This window comes from Pleurodeles waltl, chromosome 7 (genome assembly GCF_031143425.1).
Source record: "Pleurodeles waltl isolate 20211129_DDA chromosome 7, aPleWal1.hap1.20221129, whole genome shotgun sequence".
In the NCBI taxonomy this organism is placed as follows: domain Eukaryota; kingdom Metazoa; phylum Chordata; class Amphibia; order Caudata; family Salamandridae; genus Pleurodeles; species Pleurodeles waltl.
Window position 1 is genome coordinate 1496666900 of NC_090446.1, and position 21532 is coordinate 1496688431.

General features: G+C 46.7%; 1 protein-coding gene across 3 annotated transcripts in view; it reads left to right on the forward strand.

Moving 5' to 3' along the window:
• Positions 1-4265, forward strand: part of LOC138246571 (protein BTG3-like) — a 63497-nt gene extending 59232 nt beyond the window's left edge. For all 3 annotated transcript variants that reach the window (XM_069201252.1, XM_069201251.1, XM_069201254.1), the window contains exon 4: positions 1043-4265. In XM_069201252.1, the coding sequence (XP_069057353.1) occupies positions 1043-1385 (343 nt within the window). In that variant the 3' untranslated portion in view covers positions 1386-4265. The remainder of the gene's footprint in view (positions 1-1042) is intronic.
• The last annotated feature ends 17267 nt before the right edge of the window (positions 4266-21532 follow it).

Sequence of the window (21532 nt, forward strand, 5' to 3'; positions counted from 1 at the left end):
CCTGGCGGCTTAACCAACAGTTTTACACTGGAATGCTTTAAGCCAAATGATCGTTTAACCCTATGTTGCAAGTCCCATACTGCAACGCTTTGTGGCGAATGGCTAAATGCCAGTCGCCAGGGACCACTTGCAGCTTGGGAGATGCAGTTTCCAGTACGGTGATTTGCATTGCGCAGGGCATCATTCTGGTACATGTATGGCCAATAAAATAATTTAGATGCTTCAATAAACTATTTTCTACTCAGCTGCCCACTTTGGAAATAAAATACAAAATATATTTTTGAAAAGTTTTTCCTCTGGTGCCAGCTGCACCATTCCTATGTTTATTTATTTCGACAGAGCCTTAAACCTCTAAATCGGACAAAACGTGATTCCGTGGCTTTCATTTCTTCACCACAACAGGCTACTGTTTGTGTATCGCTAGGCAGGGTTGTGACACTGCTGTCTGAGTGATCGCAGACAGTACACACCTTCCCTCAGATTGTGCTAGCCAGGTGGTGTGTACACCACTGAACACTGTTCCAGTGCTCTGGAAGGCCGTTTTTCCTTCAGTCTGTAAAGAATTTTGTACTGCTGGCTATTCACTATCTTAGAGGAAAAGCGAGCGGTCTACTCGAGCATGGGACGTTTTGACAATGCTATTCACTTGTAAAGCATTATTACAGGTGAGTAGTCCCCATAATTCACCTGCGCAAAGAAATGCAGAAGAAAGAATGTGGTTGTATGACAAATAAGCAAGATTTAACACATTTTGATTGGTGTGTAAAGACTGAAAAGACTTTGGACCCTAGTAATCTGGCCTATTGCAAGGTTCCATGCCTGGACTCCATTCTCATGTTTGTTATTGTAGCCTAAAACTGAAGTATAACGTGTTGTGTAGATATTAGCCAGCTTCTGTGTGTAAATCACATTTTCCCATATGAAACCTTGTATGGTACTTAACACAGCTTTGTCAATGATCGCATGATTTTGGGTGCCACGGTTGTCCCCAAACCTCTAGAGGACTTTTGTTTTAACTTTTTGATTGTTTTTCTTTTCCTAGGTTGGCTGAGAACAAAGCCTCCTTCCTGGTGGCAAAGTTCTGCAGGCCTTTGAATTACTTCAAGAATCTGGCCAGCCGAGAGCCCGAGACTTCGGATTACCATTCTGAAGCCTCTTCTGAAAATCCATCTGAGAGCTCTGACGACGAAGTTAGTCCCTCCCTGACTGCAGAGGGGTTGTTAGCCATTCCACACCAGACTCCACTGGACAGCAATCTCGCCCCATCAGGGTGTCTGGAACGTGAAGTCCCTCGGAGTCCAGGGTCGCTGGGTCTAAGGCACCTTGTGCAGTCCATGGAACTGGTCCATGTGGATGACAGCAGGAGCTGGATTTGGCCTTATTAACAGCCAAGAGGAGGCTGCTGAGTGCCAGGGTCTAGCCTGGTATACTTATGGTCTTCTCATGTCGCTGGTGTTCGATGGATGCTTATCCAAGATTTGGACAACCCATTGAAGACCTTTGTGGGCCTTCCGCTCTAGTTCCCTGATGCTGCTCTTGCTGAAAGTCCCATGTGTATTGCATGAAGGCTGTTATTGGCGGACAGCCCTGGTTCCAAATAACTGGACAAAAACTCTGATTTGACTGTTTTTAGGCACGGAATAGGAACTTTCGCTCTGTTTTAGGAATATGGGATTATTGGAGTACAGTAAAGGCTTACTGGTGGGGGAGGGCTCATGGATGGGTTTTCACTGCATTTTGACACCAGAAGGGAAATTGTATTATCTTGTCAAACCTAGTCCACTGGCCATTCAAGATTTGTAATCACAAATAACTTGGCCCACTTTTTTTTTAATAGACTGTCAAACCTCCATCATGGCAAATTGCCTCATGGCGGTTGGAGGGTTCAATAATGTTTTAAATCATTCTATAAGATCCCCTCCAGAACAACCCAATATTTTAAGAGTCACATTTCTTAACTGCCCCTTGTTTTTGGGCGTTTTAACTAAAATTCTTTGCAACCCACTTTAGCTCTCAGCCTTTATTCCAGGTGTGAGTCTAAGCAGTGTCTCCTCACGCCTAGGCTTTAGATTCTGTAATTTGTGTACAAACGTGCTAATCTCCACTTAAGAGTCTGATGTGCATATACTCGGTGTTCTCCAAGCACTTACAGCCAGCACGATCTTTGGGAGCCATTTATGAAACACTTGGCACCTTTGCGAAAAGGCACCATGAATGTGAGGTGGGTTGACTGAGGCTCCAACACCACCTACAACCGGTCTGCTGCATAAAGCTGAATTAATTTTGAGCTTTGCTTGTGTGCTCAAAATTATTTAGGCAGAGCTCTGCTAACCTTTCTCACTGTCTGTTCAAGAGTTAGCTGAGAAGGTTCATGCATTGGTGCAGATATAAAGGGATTGCCTGCATCGGTCCTTTGAGTGATGGCCCAGTGTGCATCAGAAGCTAGAAATGGCACTTAATTTTTATTCAAATTTAGTTTGATGGTCTTGTGCTGGTCACATTTTAATGTTCTTGTTTTAAGCAACCCCCCATTCAAACTCCATGTGAAGCACATGGTAGATTCTCAAGCATACACTGACCATTGATGTTTTATGGTATTTTTATTTGCGGTAGAGGGGTTGAAACAGCTGGTTGTTTTCGTTTCATTCAGTGTTAACGTGCTTGGATGCTCTTGAGTTCAGGTTGGGAAGAGCAAAGATGAAGCCAGCTGACTTACAGGCAGATGAAGAGGGTAAGCAACAGACCAGTACCACAGAGCCTGGCTCACTCTTGCACCCAGGTTCAGGTTCTTGTGGCTACTAGCCTTTTGAAGATGCTACTCTAGTGTGAATCTTTATTTGTGGGGGCTAATATGCTGGTGGTGGGAGCTTTCATTTTGCTATTTTCTTGTGGTTTGGGCCCCTTTCCAATTTATCAGTGTTTGTTGGACTTCCAATGCCCAGACCTTAGTGAGGGGACTCTGTAGTATGTGAATTAAGCTTGAGGGATATACATTCTGGGGTGCCCAGTGCGTCTGCGATGAAAGACAAGAGTTGTATTTATGGATTTTAGGATAGCTTAAAAACGGGCTCCTTGTCCCTTTGTGGGCCCAATACATGCAACACGAATATTAAATACATGCGCCAACTTTAGTCTCATTGTCAATCCAGATGCTGAATAGATAATTCAACTCTGTTGGTTTGTTTGGCCAACAGCATTCAAAGGGACCAGGTTAAACTTGGCCCCGTTTTAGAGCACAAATGTAAATAACTTTCTACTTTCTAAGGGTCATGTCTCTGTGAAAGTGGCTGCATCCCATCCCACAGAGGTATCCTCGATGGAGTACTGTTAATTGAAGCTTTGTTCCACTAAGATGTGTTCTGGGCAGTTGCATTCCTCTGCATCTGGAAAGCAATGCCCTGCTCTTGAGGTGGGGCTAGCATTGTGTTGACCTCTCCAGATGTTCGCGGGCTCACCTTCCTTCCAGCTGCTTGACTGTTTTTGGAGCTTGTAAATTCTTAAACCTCTTCCCCTATTTGTGAAGGGCTTTGGATGTGTGTGGACCTTTCTTTCCTTGGGTGCTGGCTATTGGCTATGGTTGGCTAGGTGTGATGATCTTTCTGACTGACAGCAAGGAGGGAGGGTGGTGCCGCTCTACAGACTTGCCGACTCCCGATTTCATCTTACCTTAGTCTATGCACCTCCAGGTGTTCGAACATGTGGCCATTATTCTTCGTGCTGTGATGGTTAGAGAGAGGGCTAGGAGTGATGAGGAAGCACTTGCCTACCTGGTGTAGGTTAGCAGCTAGCTGGGGAATGCTGACTTGATTAGAGGAGGTTGGTGCTGAGAGATGAGACAATGCTGGCTGCACCCAAGATTTTTTGAGTGCTCTGTTTTTTCCTGAAGATGTGATCGTTGCACCAGTTGGGTACCTTGATAGTTTGTGAATGTGACAGTGGCTAGTGGCTCAAATGGACAAGCTCCCAACGAAGACACCATGAAGCTTCAGCAGTGCAAGCTTCCACCACGCACCAAGTTGATATTGTGTGCAGTAAATGTGCAAGCTTCCCAGATACAAAAGTACTATTGTTGCATAGCTATTTAGCCATATTTTAGACACCTTATTTTATCAAACTAGGCCTGCCATTGTGCACTTTTGCCCAGTTACGTTTTATTCCGAATCGCTTCATTTGTCTAGCAATAGCCACATTTGCTGGGTTTTATTTTCCTCTGTGTTTCACCTAGGAAAGCATTAAGTTCTTAGCAGGACATTCATTTCACTTTGTGCTTTCCTCAAGACTGCAGTCAGATAGGGTTGCCGGCAAACGTGGTAGGCTGTCTCCAACGTTCACAGAAACATACACATTCCTATGTGGGGACCCTTTCTTAGAATGTTAACACTTCTTTGTCCCATACATGTTAGAGGGAGATTCCAGCCAGATGGCCATGACTGCATACTGATTGCCTTCCCTACAGCTTCCTGCTTAGACTACTGAATCCCTGGCCTATATGGGTACTGTCTCTCTAGATTACAGGCTTCCTTGCTCAGGTATTGGGGATGATGTCACCCCAAGGGGGAAACCTGAAGGGCGGATTATGCTTATTATGCTGTGCTCTAACATAGCTTATGTAGGAAAGATATATCACTCCTAGTGACAGTATGGTGGGACTGTTTGTGTTTCACTCTCCTTGTCACAATCTTGCTTTTATTGTGTTTTATCATCCTAGTTTTTGTAATAAATGCCATTGTATCTGTTGCAGTTACTTCAATAAACCCTTATCAAACTATATTCTGCCTCTGTCTTTGCCTGTGTGAGACTAATGTAACTGAAAGGGACGAGATCTGACCGGACAGGATTTCCCCTGAGGCATCTTTCTTGTCATGCGCCTGGTTGCCACAATCATCCCTGCTCTTGGGCAGAGATGAGGTGCTGCTAGTTAGCCAGAAAACCCCATTTGGGCCGACAGGCATCCCATGATGTGGGATTGTACTCAGTACCCCACAATCTATGCGATTCTGCTGCCCAAATCCAGTAGCCTCATTAGGATAATGAGAACCTACGCAACACTGAGGATACTGGGCGTGAAAGCTACCCTAATAGGAAATGAAAGAGCATTGGCAAAGCCAATAGGTCTTGCCTATGCAAGAGCAATGGCTTTGCTGTGTGTTTTAGCTATTTTGTACACCAGCGAGGCTGCATTTCAGCATGGCTAAAGATTAGTGGTGTGAAGAAGTGTGAAATATTGTCAGAGTTGAGTAGCACAGAGTGGAGTTATTTTATTGCCTGGTTCAACATATCTGGTTTCTTGGGATTAAGACACCCTGACTTGCTCGTTATGCTTACTAGACATAGGTGTTTGGGCTACAACAGGGTAGATACAGCAGTTATTAAAGTGTGCCATTGTCTGGTCCTTGGCTAGATCCTTATTTTGGGTTTTGAAAAGCTGTTCAATTTCGGAAAGCATTCAGAGCACCTGAGTTAATGCCATTACTCAGTGCACCGACAGGCAGTGCAAAGGAGTTTAGCATTATTTAGGCACCCAGGTGTTTTACATTCTGCCATCCACTTAGGGGTGAGCCCATGTGAACAGCTAATCAAATGAGATGGATCTAGGTACAATCTCACCCAACAGAAGGATATCTTTAGGCTTTGTTTAGGTAAGGGGGCTTTTGGTCAACCAGTAATGCCACGGCATTTGGTAATGTTTACCTTCCAGAGACCTTTTCCAGGTATGTTCCATTCTCACCTTAACATGAGTGGTCTTTCCCCAGCACCTGTGACAGTGAGTGTATAAGGAAGCTGAATAGCGATAGTGACATTTAGGCTTGAGTTGCACAGGATGTTGACTTGTGAGTGGGTTTTGCTGGAGGTTTAATGCACATCTGTTATCTGCACTTCCAAGAAGGAGCGAGTCCATCTTAATGCAGAGCCAGACAGGCCTTAACATTTAAGTCTCTTCAAAAGAATCTGTTTCTCGTTATCATAGGTTGCCAATGGGTGAAGTATTGTGTCGCTGCTTATTGTCGCCCAGGGTAGGATGGCGAATGGTGATTCAAGCTATTCTCTAAATATTCTTATTGTCTTTTGCCTTTTCTTGCCAAAGTTTTGCTGGAATACCAAAAGTTTAGGATTTGGCCGGATTTTCAGGATCTGATAGTCTGCAGTAGGTTTCTTAAAGTGGATTGAAGATGGCAAGTTTTAGTGGGATTGGGACCTTTTGCAGTGGTGATTTTAAGCAGGGTGTTTGTTCTCTGCATTCAAGTAGTATTTGCTACCACCTGTAGGGTTGCTGTACCACTTCTGATGTCATTTGCAGTTCTGAATTTGTAGAATTAAATCAGTAGTCAGATTTTGTATTTGGATGGGTTTCTCAATGTTTGAAAGGTGAGTTCTGTTGGTTAGAGCCTGGTGATGTTAGACTAGTATATTTAGTTATGTATTCTACTGGATAGCAGCAATCTATATCCTGTCATGGAGCTTATGTAAACCCACGGGTGCCAAAGGACAATGCTACTTCATTTTTCATTGGTGGATGATTTACTTGTTTTTGGGTGTCTGAGTTCCAAAGTGCCTTTGCCAATTTTCTGGCTTTGGTGCAAATTTATGTGCATGCAGCTGTGGTCAATTTACAATACCGTGATTGGTTGTCAGGTTGATTAAATAGCAGATAGATGTGTTGAGGTCGCAAACTCTTAGCAAAGTATATGGTTTGCCGTTGTGTTGTGCACTTGACTGTGCAGGAGCTGTTGTGCAAGGTTTGAGCATCACTTGATTTGGATGTGAGATTTGGTTGGCAAAAGCTTATCCAACTCCATAGCACGGGATGACCGTCATAACTCGTTGGGGACAATAGATTTTACGGTTATTTGAGTTATTTTCACAAGGTTTTCCAGCTCAAGAAGTTGGAAGGTGTAAGTTTTGACATTTGGTGAGGAAGACAATGAATTTAGGCGAGGATGGGATTTTGTTTTCTTGATGGTTCTAGAATAGTGCCTTCTGTAGATTTTCTCATATTTTCAAATTGAGACCAGAGTCATTTCTGTTCCCTGTTTACTCAGATTTTTAAGTGCTGCTACATCACCTTTCAACCCCTTTTTAAGGACTTTCATGTCTAATTTTGGTCTTTAAGTCAAATGGGACCATTTGACCCAGGATGGATCGTCCGTTTTGTTAAATATTTTTTTATTTTAGCAGTTGGTGGTTCTGTAAAGCCGGGAGACGACTGTGGGAGTACTTTGCATGTTTTATCTAATTCGTTCCTATTTCAGTTGTTGGGCGTCTGATTTACTTTAGACGTTGGTTTATTCTAAGGTTGCTAGTGATACTAGGAGGTGATGGCTTCGGTAGACCTGATTTGCGGTTCTGCCGATAAGTTTGTGGTTTTGAAATTTAAAACAGGAACTAGGTCAAGTGTTGCTGCCTACGACTGGGATGATTCACAAGCTGGACGTGTCCATGTTTTGCACACTTCCATTATTGTTTTTGCTGTTTTGATGATAGCTTTGTCGACTCAACCACTGAGGTCTTGTTTCAAAGTTCTCTGGAATGTATGCGCAGGGACATATTGAGGATTTTTTCCAGGACCGCGGTGCAAGGACCAGGAGGTACGTGGCTGTTTTTGTTGGAGCAGATGGAAAGTCGAATGATTATCTTCTATTTTGCTATCAAGTGAATCCAAGGCCAACCTTCTGCCCCTATCCTTTTCTCTAAAATTATGTATCCAGGTGGGATCAGGTTATCTAGTATTGTCATGGGTGGCTCTAAACCATGTTTGGCAAGCTGATAATGACACTCGTTGACAATCGGGTCTCTGGAGTCGATGGTGTTGGTAGTCTATCACAATCTAGGTTACATCATGAGAGTAATTCTTACGGCACACCTGAGGTTGCGCAGGTCCATATTTTACATACTAGATACAGTGGAACACAGTGGCGGGAATGAAAAGCCTGCCTTGAGCTGGACTGACACTGGAGTGCCACCTGGGAGAGAACCTTTACTGTGGAGTACACTACAAAACATTGCACACATTGCTTTATGTAGTATTAATTCCACAGTGCTGCTGTATGCACAAGTGTTACTGCTTTTCAGATTGAGTGGTACTACATGGATCCGCATCAAAAGGATGAAAGGCTTGTTGGCCCCATAACTTTTTTTGGTGACCATAAGCATCACAATATGGGACATATTTTATAAACTGTTTATTACAGTTTGAGCTGAACACTGCAAGGCTTAATACATGTATTGGGGCCACTACTTATCCGATGACTAAAGCCCCTAGTGCATGTTATCTTGGAAAATCGAGCCACCTGCTGTGTGATGCTTATAAAACACAGGGTCTCCTGTGTGTCCATTTGAAAGAGCAATAGCTTCGTAGTTGCTGGCCTAAGGTCCTGCCTCTTTTCCCTGGTTCCTCTTCGCCAGCCTACGAATCTAGGTGTAAACGTGGACTTCAAGGAGCCTTTCACCTCGAATGACCTCTGTCTGGCCCCTATTGTTCTTTAGTCGCAAACCCTCTGGAGGTTCTTGGATTTCCTGCTGTTAAAACCTGTAATAAGACAGTGATCCATGCTCCTAGAACTTCAAGACTGGACTGTGCTAACAGCCTGTATGTGGGTCTCCCGGACAAACGGGCCGAGATACTTCAACTGGTCCAAAATGTGGCTGAGCGTTTCATCTTTGATAGCCCTTGTGACCCACAGTGGCTACTGATGGTTCTTTAAAGCTCTCTCCGTTATACACCGGGTACTGTACTGGAGTGGGGGGGTGTGGGGGGGGCGGGAGGGGGGGGGGGGTGGAGTCGTCCCCAGTACCTGATTAGGAGAATCGGCCACTGTGAGCCTCCCAGATCCCTGCAGTATATGAAAGAGAGCGAGAGAGACAGAGACAGTGACACCCCCCCCCCCCCCCCCCCCCCCCCCCGATGAGACTTGGAGTCAGTCTCACGTGGCTGGTGGAGACTTGAACCAGTTGACGCTTTCCCACCGGGATATTTCGCACGAAGCATCTTTTCATCAAGCTATAGATACTCCTCTTCCCAGCACATTCACATCCCTTGCACCCACCCTTGTGTTTAGACTGCTAGCCCCAGGACACTCCTTGCGGTGGCTCGTGCTTTATACATGTATTAATTCAGAGAGGAGAAAGTCCTTGTGATTTTAAAAACCACCGCGCCGGGTCCATAGCACGTATGTTCTTAAAGTGACAGCACCCGGTGCCCTGCACCTCCTGTGGCGCAGGTAATGGTGCTGGAGGGGGCGCTGCGGCCTCCCCAGATAACTGGACATTTCCGACGGAGTGGAAGCAACGAGGCACGGGACGTCTTGTCCTGGCAGCATCGGCTGTGTTGTCAGACCGAGTAAACTATCTTCCCCGGGTGTCTTCATCGGATGGATGTGCTGCTAATAACCATGTACTCTCCCTACTCTGTGACAAAGGACAGTAAATCACGCCGAGCTTTAACACACACGTCAATAAGAACTTTTGCAAGGGTAGAACATTTAACAAATACAGTATTTTAAATCCGCAGGTTAAACATAATTCGTGATGATGTAAGATGCGAAAAAATTGTCGTTCAAAATAAACCCCGACACTGTGCTTGTTACCTTAAGCACAGAAGGCTAAATGCTCTAGTTTTATTTCTTGATTTCTGTTGAGTTCTGTTTTCAATCCAAATAAGCATTTGGAAAAACTCCATTCGCTGTTCTACATGTTTGCATACAATGCCATCTACATTATATGGTACATGTTGGCACATATCCAGTGTTGTGCTTTGGGTGCAGAGACCCCGTCCTATTACTGTTTGTATGCATTGAGTTTAATGAGAACTGCATGTATGAATCTTTCTTAGCATGTCACTGTCGCGTTCAATGGCATTCATTGCAACCTGCGAGTGCCAGAGGTAAGTGTGTAATAACACGTGTTATTGCACGCCGTCTCCTTTTTATCACCAAAGATAGTAAACAAGAGGAAAGCCAAATGTATTGTTTCTGCGATCTGGTTTCAACTCTATATGCAGCGCTTTGCTCGAAATCAGTGGTTCCAACTTGTGGTACGGGGACCCCGTGGGGTCTGCGAAGCCTCATCGGGGGGGATCCGTGACGGCTTAGAAAATTAAATAACAGATTAATAAAGTATATACAAATAACGTGGGTAAATGTACAACTGAACATTTTAAAAGGTACTGTAAATGTCAAGGAATTTGAAATTGGAGGCTAAAAATCAGTTTCCTCAGATGGATTCGTGGGAGCAGCGCATGTGCATCAAACAGAATTTAGTATGGATGATGTGTGGCTTCAATTCAATTTGGGAAAAGCTCCAACCTGCCTATTTTTTTTTTATATTTGTTAAATTAAATGTTATTCCTGTATGATAGAATGCTTGTTTCTGTAATTTGTTAGGCATTGTTTTGGGGTTCAAATTATCACCATCTTTAGACCAGGGCCCCTGGCTTTCAGTAATGACTTGAGGAGGCTGGGGGTTACCAGGATTTCCAATAATGTTTTAGCAGGGGTCCCCAGGGTCCAGCAATGATAAAGTGGGGGTCCACAGAAGTCAAAAGGTTGACTCTAAATGAGCACCAGTGTATTTCTTTTAGCATTATTAAGAAGGGTTCTTGTTCTGGTGTATCAAATTCAATGCTATGTTTTAACACACTATTGGAATTTGTCCTTTTCAGATATTATTCAGTCTACACGGCAACTGCAATAACCCACTCAACTATTCTATAGTTGCTTTGATTTCAACTGCTGAACAGCCAGATGATTAAACTTTAATGCTACATTTCATTGATCCGTGCATGGTTGTGAATTGTGAAGTATTAAATGATTTTTTGATATCCATGATGGGGAGAGAATTGAAGTGCAGGCAGGCAGTGGTGCCAGTGTCAGCAGGAGTAGCGCCGTCGGGGGATGCCCAGGATGCAGTGTGAGCGAGGCGGTGCCCCAGTGTGGGGCCCACAGGTCACGGTGCAAGCAGAGGCTCGGTTGTGGCGTCAGATGGTGGCATCGGTGAGATTAGGGTTGCGAAGCGAGGCGCTGCGACTCCGTGCGGCGTCAGCAGGTCACGGTGCACGCCACCAGCGTCGCAGTGGTTTTTCTTCTTGAACAGCAAAAAACCCACAGTTCCCAGTGCTGTAGGCAGATGAAACTGAAGTCTTTGGTGTCCCTGAGACTTAAACAGGAGGCAAGCCCTTCTCCAAGCCCCTGGAGAACTATCTCAAGCAGGATACACAGCAAAGTTCACCCTTTGCTCTCTCAAGGCAGAAGCAGCAACTGCAGGTCAACCCAGCAAACAAACACAGCAAAGGGGCAGTACTCCTCCTCTTCTCCTTGGCAGAAGTTCTTCTTGATCCAGAAAGATTCTACAAGTCTGGGATTTTGGGTCCACTACTTATACCCGTTTCGTCCTTTGAAGTAGGCATACTTCAAAGGAAAGTTTCTGTTGTTGAGAAGACCCTGCCTTGCCCAGGCCAGGCCTCAGACACACACCAGGGGTTTGGAGACTGCTTTGTGTGAGGGCAGGCACAGTCCTGTCAGATATTAGTGACTACTCCACCCTAGCTCAGATGGCTCATCAGGATATGCAGTCTACATCCCAGCTCCCTTTGTGTAGAGGAGAGGTGCAAACAGCCCAATTGTCAAACTGACCCAGACATGGAATCCACAAACATACAGAGTCACAGAATGGTTTAAGCAAGAAAATGCCCACTTTCTAAAAGTGTCATTTTTAAACTAACAATTTAAAAAGCAGCTTCACTTAAAGATGTATTTTTAAATTGTGAGTTCAGAGACTCCAAACTCCACATTTCTATCTGCTCTCAAAGGGAAAATGCACTTTAAGGATAATTAAAGGCATCCCCCATGTTACTCTATGAGCGAGATGGGTCTTGAAACAGTGAAAACCTACTTTGCCAGTATTTCACTGCTGGGACATGTAAAACACATCAGTACATGTCCCACCTTTAACATACACTGCACCCTGCCCTTGGGGCTACCTAGGGCCTACCTCAGGGGTGCCTTACATGTAGTAAAAAGGAAGGTTTGGTCTTGGCAAATGGGTACACTTGCCAGGTTGAATTGGCAGTGCAAGAACACTCACTCACCCTCCCTCTCTCCCTCCAGTGGCAGGTCTGAGATGTGTACAGGGCTACTTATGTTGGGGGCACAGTCAGTACTGCAGGCCCACTAGTATCGTTTGATTTAGAGGCCCTGGGCACCTCTAGTGCACTTTACTAGGGACTTACCAGTAAAGCAAATATGCTAATCATGGATAAACCAATCAACAGTACAATTTATATAGGGAGTACTTGCACTTTAGCACCGATTAGCAGTGGTAAAGTGCACATAAACAATAAACCAGCAAAAACAGAGTCCAGTATACCATAAAAACAGGAGGTCATAAGGCAAAAAGACAGGGGAGACATGTCTAAAAGCTGCCAGGTCTAGCACATGTCCCCTCCAGCTGAGAGTGAGGGGAACTACCCAACCCCTAGGGAGTTGTCCTCACTAAGGCGTGAGAACCTGGACAGACCATCAGCGTTGGCGTGTTTTGTGCCAGGATGGTGTTCCACCATAAAGTCCATCCGCTGTAGGGAAATGGACCACCTCAAAAGGCTTGGGTCTCACCCCTCATCTGCATTAACCATCTGAGGGGCCTGTGGTCGGTCCAAACCCGGAAGTGAGACCCAAACAACTAGGGCCTTAGCATCTTCAGCGCACAGACCACAGGAAAAGCTTCCCTTTCAATTGCACTCCACCTCTGTTCCCTGGGAAGTGGTCTCCTGCTAAGGAAGACTACAGGCTGGTCTAGACCCTCCTCATTTAGTTGTGAAAGTACTGCTCCCACACCATGCTCTGAAGCATCTGTCTGTACCACAAACTCCTTGGAGAAGTCAGGAGCCAGCAGCATGGGTACCATGCACATGGTCTCCTTCAGGGTGTCAAACACAGTCTGGCATGCCTCAGTCCAGATCACCTGTCTAGGGTGCTTCTTTGAAGTCAGCTCTGTCAAGGAAACAACAATGGTGCCATACCCCTTAACAAATCTCCTGTAGTACCCGGTGAGGCCTAGGAAGGCTCTCACTTCTGTCTGGGTCTTGGGGGTGCCCAAGCCCAAATAGCATCAATCTTGGGTTGTAGGGGCGCCACCTGGCCGCTTCCTACCTGGTGTTCCAAGTACACCACTAACCCCTGCCCTATCTGGCACTTACTGACCTTGATAGTGAGGCCTGCGGCTTGCAGCACCTTCAACACTTCCCAGAGATGGTGCAAGTGGCCCTCCCAACTGGAGCTGAACACAGCAATATCTTCAAGGTAGGTGAAACTGAAGTTTTCAAGCCAGCCAGGACCTGACTGACCAACCTCTGGAAGGTGGCAGGGGCGTTCTTCAACCCAAAGGGCATGACCCAGAACTGGAAGTGCCCCTCTGGTGTTGAGAACGCTGACCTCTCCTTGGCCCCATCAGTTAAGGCAATCTGCCAGTACACAGATGTTAAATCAAACGTGCTGAGGAACTTGTCTGACCCCAACCAATCAATGAGCTCATCAGCTCTGGGGATGGGCGTCAGTCTTGGTGACAGCATTGAGCCCCCTGTAGTCCACACAGAACTGAGGTTCTTGTGTGGCACCAGGTGCAGCAGCCTTCTGGACCAAAACCACTGGGCTGGACCAAGGGCTGCTGGAGGGCTCAATCACCCCTAAAGTCAACATCTTGGAGACCTCCTTGATGCTGGCCTTCACTCTGTCATCCAAACTGTAAACCTTGTTTTTTACAGGCAGGCTGTCACCATTGTCCACATCATGCATGCACAGATGGGTGATGCCTGCAGTGAGTGAAAACAGAGGTGGAAAGTGTCCCAGTAACTGGCGACACTCACTCTATTCTAGAGTCACAGAAGGGGAGAGGACCACACCTTCTACTGACCCATCCTGCTACTTGGCAGACAGGAGGTCAGGGAGAGGTTCACTCTCCTCTTCTGCCCAATCATCTGTAGCGATAAGCATGGTTAACTCAGACCTCTCAAAGTGGGGTTTGAGGAGGTTCACATGTAGAACCCTCAAGGGGTTCCTTGGAGTCTGCAAGTCCACCAAGTAGGTGACATCACTTTTGCACTCCTTCACCTCAAATGGCCCAGACCACCTGTTCTGCAGAGCACAAGGCTCTACAGAGGCACACTTTCTGGCCAGGCTGAAACTCAACCAGAGTGGCATTCTGGTTGTACCAGCGTTTCCTGTCCTCCTGGCATGCCTCTAGGTTCTCCTGTGCAAGCATCCTGAAGTGTGCAGTTTAGTTTCTGAAGGCCAGCATGTAACTGAATACATCCTGGGGTAACTTCCTAGGAGCTTGCTCCCAGCCCTCTTTCACCAGACTTGGAGGTCCTCTGACCGGGTGCCCATACAACTCAAAGGGGCTAAAGCCAACCCCTTTCTGTGGTACTTTCGGGTAGGCAAAGAGAAGACATGGTAAGAGGATGTCCCATGTATGCCCCATGGAGTCTGACAGACCCCCCAATCATGCCTTTCAAGGTTGATTGAATCTCTCAACCAACCTGTTACTTTGGGGGTGGTAAGGAGTAGAGAACTTGTAGTTCACTCCACATTCCTTCCACATGGCCTTTATGTACATGGACACAAAGTTGGTACCCCGTCAGATACCACCTCCTTGGGGAAACCCTCTCGAGTAAAGATCCCCATCAGTGCCTGGGCCACAACGGGCGCCGTCACTGTCCTCAGAGGGATGGCTTCCAGGTACCGGGTGGCATGGTCCACCAAGACCAGGATGAACCTGTTGTCTTGGGGTCCAAGGGCCCTACTATGTCAACGCCCACCCGTTCAAAAGGGGTGATCACGGCCGGAAAGGGTTGGAGGGGAGCTTTACATTTCCCTCCACTTTTGACACTCGCTTGGCAAGTCCTACAAAACGCTTCTGAATTTTTCCTCATTTGGGGCCAAAAAAAGTGGGTGACAAGCCCGTCAAAGGTCTTGCCTTGCCCCAAATATTCTGCCAGAGGTACATCATGAGCCAAACCCAGTCGGAAGGCTCTGAAGTGCTGGGGTACCACAAGCACACAGGCTGCCCCAGGTTCAGCAGCCTTAGGCTCACTATACAGGAGACCATTCTCCCAATAGATCAGGTGAGTCTTGGCTTCAGCGCCAGCTGCCTGATCCTCAGCCTGCTGCCTAAGACCTATGAGAGTAGGGCACACATTCTGTTCTGCACAGACTTCCTCCCTGGTGGGCCCCCCTTCTTGCTGCCAATGGGTCAGCTCAGGTAAGTCTCCCAGTTCAGCCACTTGTTCTCCTGTAGGTTCTGGGGCATCCCACTCAGGGTCCGCATACTCCCGGACCGTGGGAACTTCAAGGGTGGGTTTCCCCGCATCCCTTGCCCTTTATCTTGGCAGGCACCTTGGTCACTGATTCAGGCTCCAGGTCCGTCTGATCACCCTGTCTGCGGGCTATTGACCGAGTAGTCACACATGCTCACTCTGGCAACCCCAACATCCCCAGTTGCGACCTGAGCTCCACCTTCTTCCAGGCAGAATTCTCCAGGTTGTTGCACAGCAGACAGTCAACTGGCATGGATGACTCGCAGCTACCCTCAAGGAACGTGAGACCCCCTCCCCCCCCCCCCCCCCCCCACACCACTCAATAGAGAACCTGCACCCCCCTACACTGACGCTCTGAGTTGTCCACTGCAACTACTTGGTGGAATGCACCAGAGACTATCTGCTCTTCTGACACCAGGTGACACCGGACTGTGGTGTCACTGGCTCCAATATCTCTGAGACCCTCTGACCATTGATGGTCAACCACTGCCTGTATTTCTTAGTACTATCAGGCATTAGGTTTCACTGGACCATCTCACCGTCGCCTAGTGAGACAAGGGTCATCTCAGTTGGTTCCCCACACCCACCTGGGACCAACTCCTCCCCAAGCGCTACACTGGCCAATCCCTTGGTCTGCCCACTGGTGGGTGTCTGTGTCCACTTGGGACATTTGGAATCCCCCTTTATGTGACCCATCTAGCCACAAGCAAAGCACTTACAGGTCCTGCTTCTGCAGGCTTCCCTGAAGAGGCCCATGGTTTCTTGCCTCCTGTGGGTGGGATTTCTTTTCTGGGTTACTAGATTGTGGCCCTTTGGAGGACTCCTTTTGTTTACCCTTGTCTCCCCCCCCCCACACCACCACCAACTCTGTTGCTTGAAACCCTGCCCACCCTTGGCAGAATCTCCCCCATATGCCTTCTTGTGAACTCTGGTACTCACCCAGCGGTCCGCTTCCATAGCAAGCTTCCTGCGGTCAGTCAGTTTACTACCAGTCAAATGCTGGTGCAGCTCTGCAAAAATATGACTAGGCAAATGCTCCCACACTAAGTTGTACAGCCCCTGAAAATCTGTCACATTACTGTCCTTCACCCAACCATCCAGTGCTCTACAGAAAGAATCTACACATTCTAACCAGGTCTGGAAATCAGATATCTTACTCAGTGTAAACTGATACCTGTACTTGTCAGGAGTGAGACCATACCTGGTGGGAAGGGCCTGCTTCATGTCAGCATAGGTGAGGTTGTACCCCTTACCCAAAGCTAGCAAAGTGTCCCTCCCCTACTCTGAGAAAGGCTCCCATGAACCTGCTCCCCAATTATTCTCAGGGACCCCATTCATATGGATAGATGCCTCATATCCCTGAAACCATCTCTGGGTATCATCTCCCTTCTTGTACTCTCTTCCTACAGCCTTGGGAATGTTTTCTCTCTGAGTGCCCTAAGGTATTGCTGCCACCATCGCTGCTGGATCTACTCCTCTGATCCAGCTCCTTTATTCTGAGCTCATGGTCCAAAAGCATCTTCTTCTCCTTCATGGCTCACTGATCTCTCTGAGCCTCCATTTTTAATCTCTCCAATTCTATCTGCTGCCTCCTGGCTTCTCTCCTTTCCTCCAGCTCCTCTGGAGTAAGGCCTTTTGATCACCACTGCTGCTTGGCCCAGAGACTACTGCTTCCACTGGCAGCTCCTGCACCTTCAGCAAGTCTTCCCTAAGATGTGGGACCATGGACTCCCCAACTGGATCCCCAGGCTGCCCACTGGCAGTTCTGGCTGCCACCCAGGCCCTCAGTGCCTTTTGTAGCTCCTCCTTCTTGGTGGGACCTCTGATTTGGACTTTGAGGGTTTTGCAAACTGCCTTCAGTTCCTTTGCGGTGTAGGTTTCCATCCTATCCTCCTCAAAAACCAAATCTTGGGATGCAACTGATGATGTTCTTGACTGAGACATGTTGTCAGAGTTATCTTGAACTCAAGACAAAAAATAGACCAAAGGAGTTAAAAAAAAAAAAAAAAAAAAAAAAAAATCAAAATCTGTATGTGGCACGTAGTGGTCTGCGATTTGGTAGTAGTGTACACCAATCACTGTGGGTCAAATGCAAGTCCTATCCTCACCGCTGACAACCAATGTTAGAAATAGGATCTCTAGTTGGCAGTTGGTTTGTACCCTGTCCAAGTAGGGACCCTCACTCTAGTCAGGTAAGGGGATATACCTGCTCAGATAACCCCTGTTCACCACCTTGGTAACTTGGCATGAGCAGTCAGGCTTGTCTTAGAAGCAATGTGTAAAGCATTTGCACATAACACACAGTAACACAGTGAAAACACTACAAAAGGACACCAAACCAGTTTTAGAAAAATAAGCCAATATTTATCTATATAAAACAATACCAAATATGATCAAAATCCCATATACAGTAATAAAAATATGAATCCTGCAAGAAGTACTTAAACATACAGTTCCTTGAAGTAAATAGCTTCACCTGGGGCCATTACGGCATTGTGATCAACAAAGCCAGCAGTTCAGGCTGGTCGTGGTGTCGCGAGCCAGTTACGGTGTTGGGAAGACCTGCATACAGTACCTTTGGAATTGCAGGGCGCTGTGATCCTCACAATGAGATCCAGACAGCGGCGCCACTGGTGTTGCGGTGTCAGTTCCAGAGGTCGGTGGGGGGTCGTCAGGCCCTTGAAGTCACAGGCGTTGCAGATCGAACTCCGGGCTGATGAAGTCAGGAGCGCTGGGGTGGATGGCGTCGCAGCTGCGGGACGATGTGATGTGCGGTGCCCACACGTCATGGTGCAGGCAGCGACTCGGTGATGGCGTCCAGCGGTGTTCGTGAGACCAGGGATGCGTTGTGAAGTAGAGTGGTGCAATGTGCACTGTCACGGGACAGGCAGCGGAGTCGTCATTGCTGAAGCGCTGTCATTGGTAGGCCCGAGTCTGTGGTGCGGTGCGGGACAGGCTACGCGCAGCGTCCATGGGTTGCGTGCAAGCAGGGACGCCTAGTGGCGACACTGGAGTCGATAGTGCTGGCGCCAGTGGACCAGGGCTTCGGTGCAGGATGGGACGGTGCTTTGTGTAACTCACGAGCAGTGTCCACAGGCCACGGTGCAGGCAGCGGTACCAGTGTCAGCAGGAGTGGAAGTGTCGGGGATGCCAGGGCTGCAGTGTGAGCAATGCGATGCAAGAGTGCAGGACCCACAGGTCACGGTGCAAGCAGCAGCTCGGTGGCAGCTTCAGATGGTGGCGTTGGTGAGACCAGGGTTGCAGTGTGAAGTGGGGCAGTGCTGCTTCGTGCGTCGTCGGCAGGTTACGGTGCAGGCCAGCAGTGTCGTTGGTGGCGTCTCAGTTGTTTTTCTTTTTGAACAGCACAAAATACACACTTCCCAGTGCTGTAGGCAGATGAAACTGAAATGTTTGGTGTCCCTTAGACTTCCAACAGAAGGCAATCTCTGCTCCAAGCCCTTAGAGATCTCTCTCAAGCAGGATACACAGCAAAGTTCACCCTTTGCTCTCTTTTAAGGCAGAAGCAGCAACTGCAGGCCAACCCAGCAAAGCAACAGAGCAAAGGGGCAGTACTCCTCCTTCAGCTCTTCTCCTTGGCAGAGGTTCCTCTTGATCCAGAAAGATTTTACAAGTCTGGGGTTTTGGGTCCACTACTTATACCCCTTTCTGCCTTTGAAGTAGGCAAACTTCAAAGGAAAGTCTCTGTTGTTGACAAGATCCTGCCTTGCCCAGGCCAGGTCCCAGACACACACCAGGGGGTTGGAGACTGCATTGTGTGAGGGCAGGCACAGTCCTTTCAGGCGTAAGTGACCACTTCTCCCTCTACTCTAGCTCAGATTGCTCATCAGGCTATGCAGGCTACACCCCAGCTCCTTTTGTGTCACTGTCTAGAGGAGAGGTGCAAACAGCCCAACTGTCAAACTGACCCAGACAGGGAATCCAAAAACAGGCAGTCACAGAATGGTTTAAGCAAGAAAATGCCCACTTTCTAAAAGTAGTATTTTCAAACTAACAATCTAAAAACCAACTTCACTAAAAGATGTATTTTTAAATTGTGAGTTCAGAGACCCCAAACTCCACATTTCTATCTGCTCTGAAAGGGAAACTGCACTTTAAGGATAATTAAATGCAGCCCCCATGTTAACCTATGAGATAGATAGGCCTTGCAGCAGTGAAAACCAACTTTGGCAGTATTTCACTGTTAGGACATGTAAAACACATCAGTACATGTCCTGCCTTTATCATACACTGGACCCTGCTCTTGGGGCTACCTAGGGCCTACCTTAGGGGTGCCTTACATGTAGTAAAAGGGAAGGTTTGGGCCTGGCAAGTGGGTACACTTGCCAGGTTGAATTGGCAGTGCAAGGCTGCACACACAGACAATGCAGTGGCAGGTCAGAGACGTGTACTGGGCTACTTATGTGGGGGGCACAATCAGTGCTGCAGGCCCACTAGTAGCATTTGATTTACAGGCCCTGGGCACCTCTAGTGCACTTTAATAGGGACTTACCAGTAAATCAAATATGCCAATCATGGATAAACCAATCAACAGTACAATTTATATAGGGAGCACTTGCACTTTAGCACTGATTAGCAGTGGTAAAGTGCGCAGAGACAATAAACCAGCAAATACAGAGTCCAGTATACCATAAAAACTGGCGGTCAGAAGGCAAAAAGACAGGGGAGACACGCCAAAAAGCTGCCAGATCTAACAATTACTAACCCCTATAATACAGCGCAGGAAGATAAACTGCTGACTACAGCCAGGGCCTTGGAGCACTGGAATGCAATACTCCCCCAGCCCTGGAGGAAACCGACTGAAGTTTTTGCTGCACACAATTACATACACTCACTTCTAATTGTAATCTACAAGTTATCTGCTTTAAATTCTTGCATCAAACATATTACACTCCTGTTAAACTTTACAAATTCAGGGTATGTAAAGATGCAATTTGTATACAATGTGGGGAGAGGGAGGTGGGATTTTACACCTGGCTTGGCGATGTATCCAGTTCTACACTAGACCTGAGTACCTGCAGTACTAACGGGCCTGGTGGCGGAACCAGTTCCCTGTGAGCCTGTGGTCGCCCTGCCGGGGGCTGGTCAAAAATGTACAACCTGCCAACCGGAAGTTCGTATCACTGGCCTTGCTGTTGACAGAGAGAAGAGTGCGCTCCACTGGGGTAGCAGGCTTAAACCTACCCAAAAACTGGCTATTGGAGAAATCATATTGCAGGTCCCTATTAGAGATATATGCAGAAGAATTGCCTCGATCTTCGAGACCCAAGGACCTGTGGGCCCCTTTAACAACGTATCCATCCGCATCAGAAGAACTCTAAGATCTCTGTTATGCTTTATGTGGAGGTGCCGGTGATGGGCTATACGATCTATGCTTCATTCTTGTGCATGCTGTGTTAATTGAAAACTCAATAAAAAAGAAATGCATGTTAAATTTGAGCAGCAACAACAATTTTAATAGTCAATAAAAAACATTATAGGCTTCCCAAACCAATAAAGAAAGAAAGCAAAAGGGAGCTGGATAGGAGGAACTAAATATGTTTTTTTTTTTTCCATTTTTGACAAAGCACCTAGAAAATCTTAAAAAGAAAAAAAAACATTGAAACCAATTTGTGGCTAACTGGGACCTAGGCAAGATTTCAGGCCGCCGTTAATGGTGGCCAGATAGACAGGTGGGGACTCCCAGTCACTCGTTACTTCATGCTTGAAAAAAAAAAAAAAAAAAAAGACATTTAATATATTTAAATTAAACATTTGATTCAAAATAGTACTGTACCATTTTTCTTTTGTTCTACATTTAAAAACTATAAAAATAATGAACATTGATATATAACAAAAATAATTGTATTTTTTTCCTTTAATGAACGTTTTACATTTTCCCTATACCTTATCAGAGGGAGATCTCTGCCCACATGTGAAGTTATTAGTGACTTTACACTTGTAAATTAGTTTTTTTGCCCGTGGAGCAGTGCATAATTTGTGTTGGTGTTTTCCGAGCCTGGGTACTGGCACTTATTTTTGAGGGCCAGCGCATAGTTTTCTGCCTCAAACATTTACTGTGAGCAAAAGACACATATGGAAAAGAATGAGGAAGATAAAAACGAAAAAGCATCACAAAGGGAGGAAGCAGAAAGCTGCATGAGTGAGCTGAAGGGGCAGGGAGTGGCTGTAAATGGATTAAAGAGGCCAGAGATGGCTTCAGGATTATGC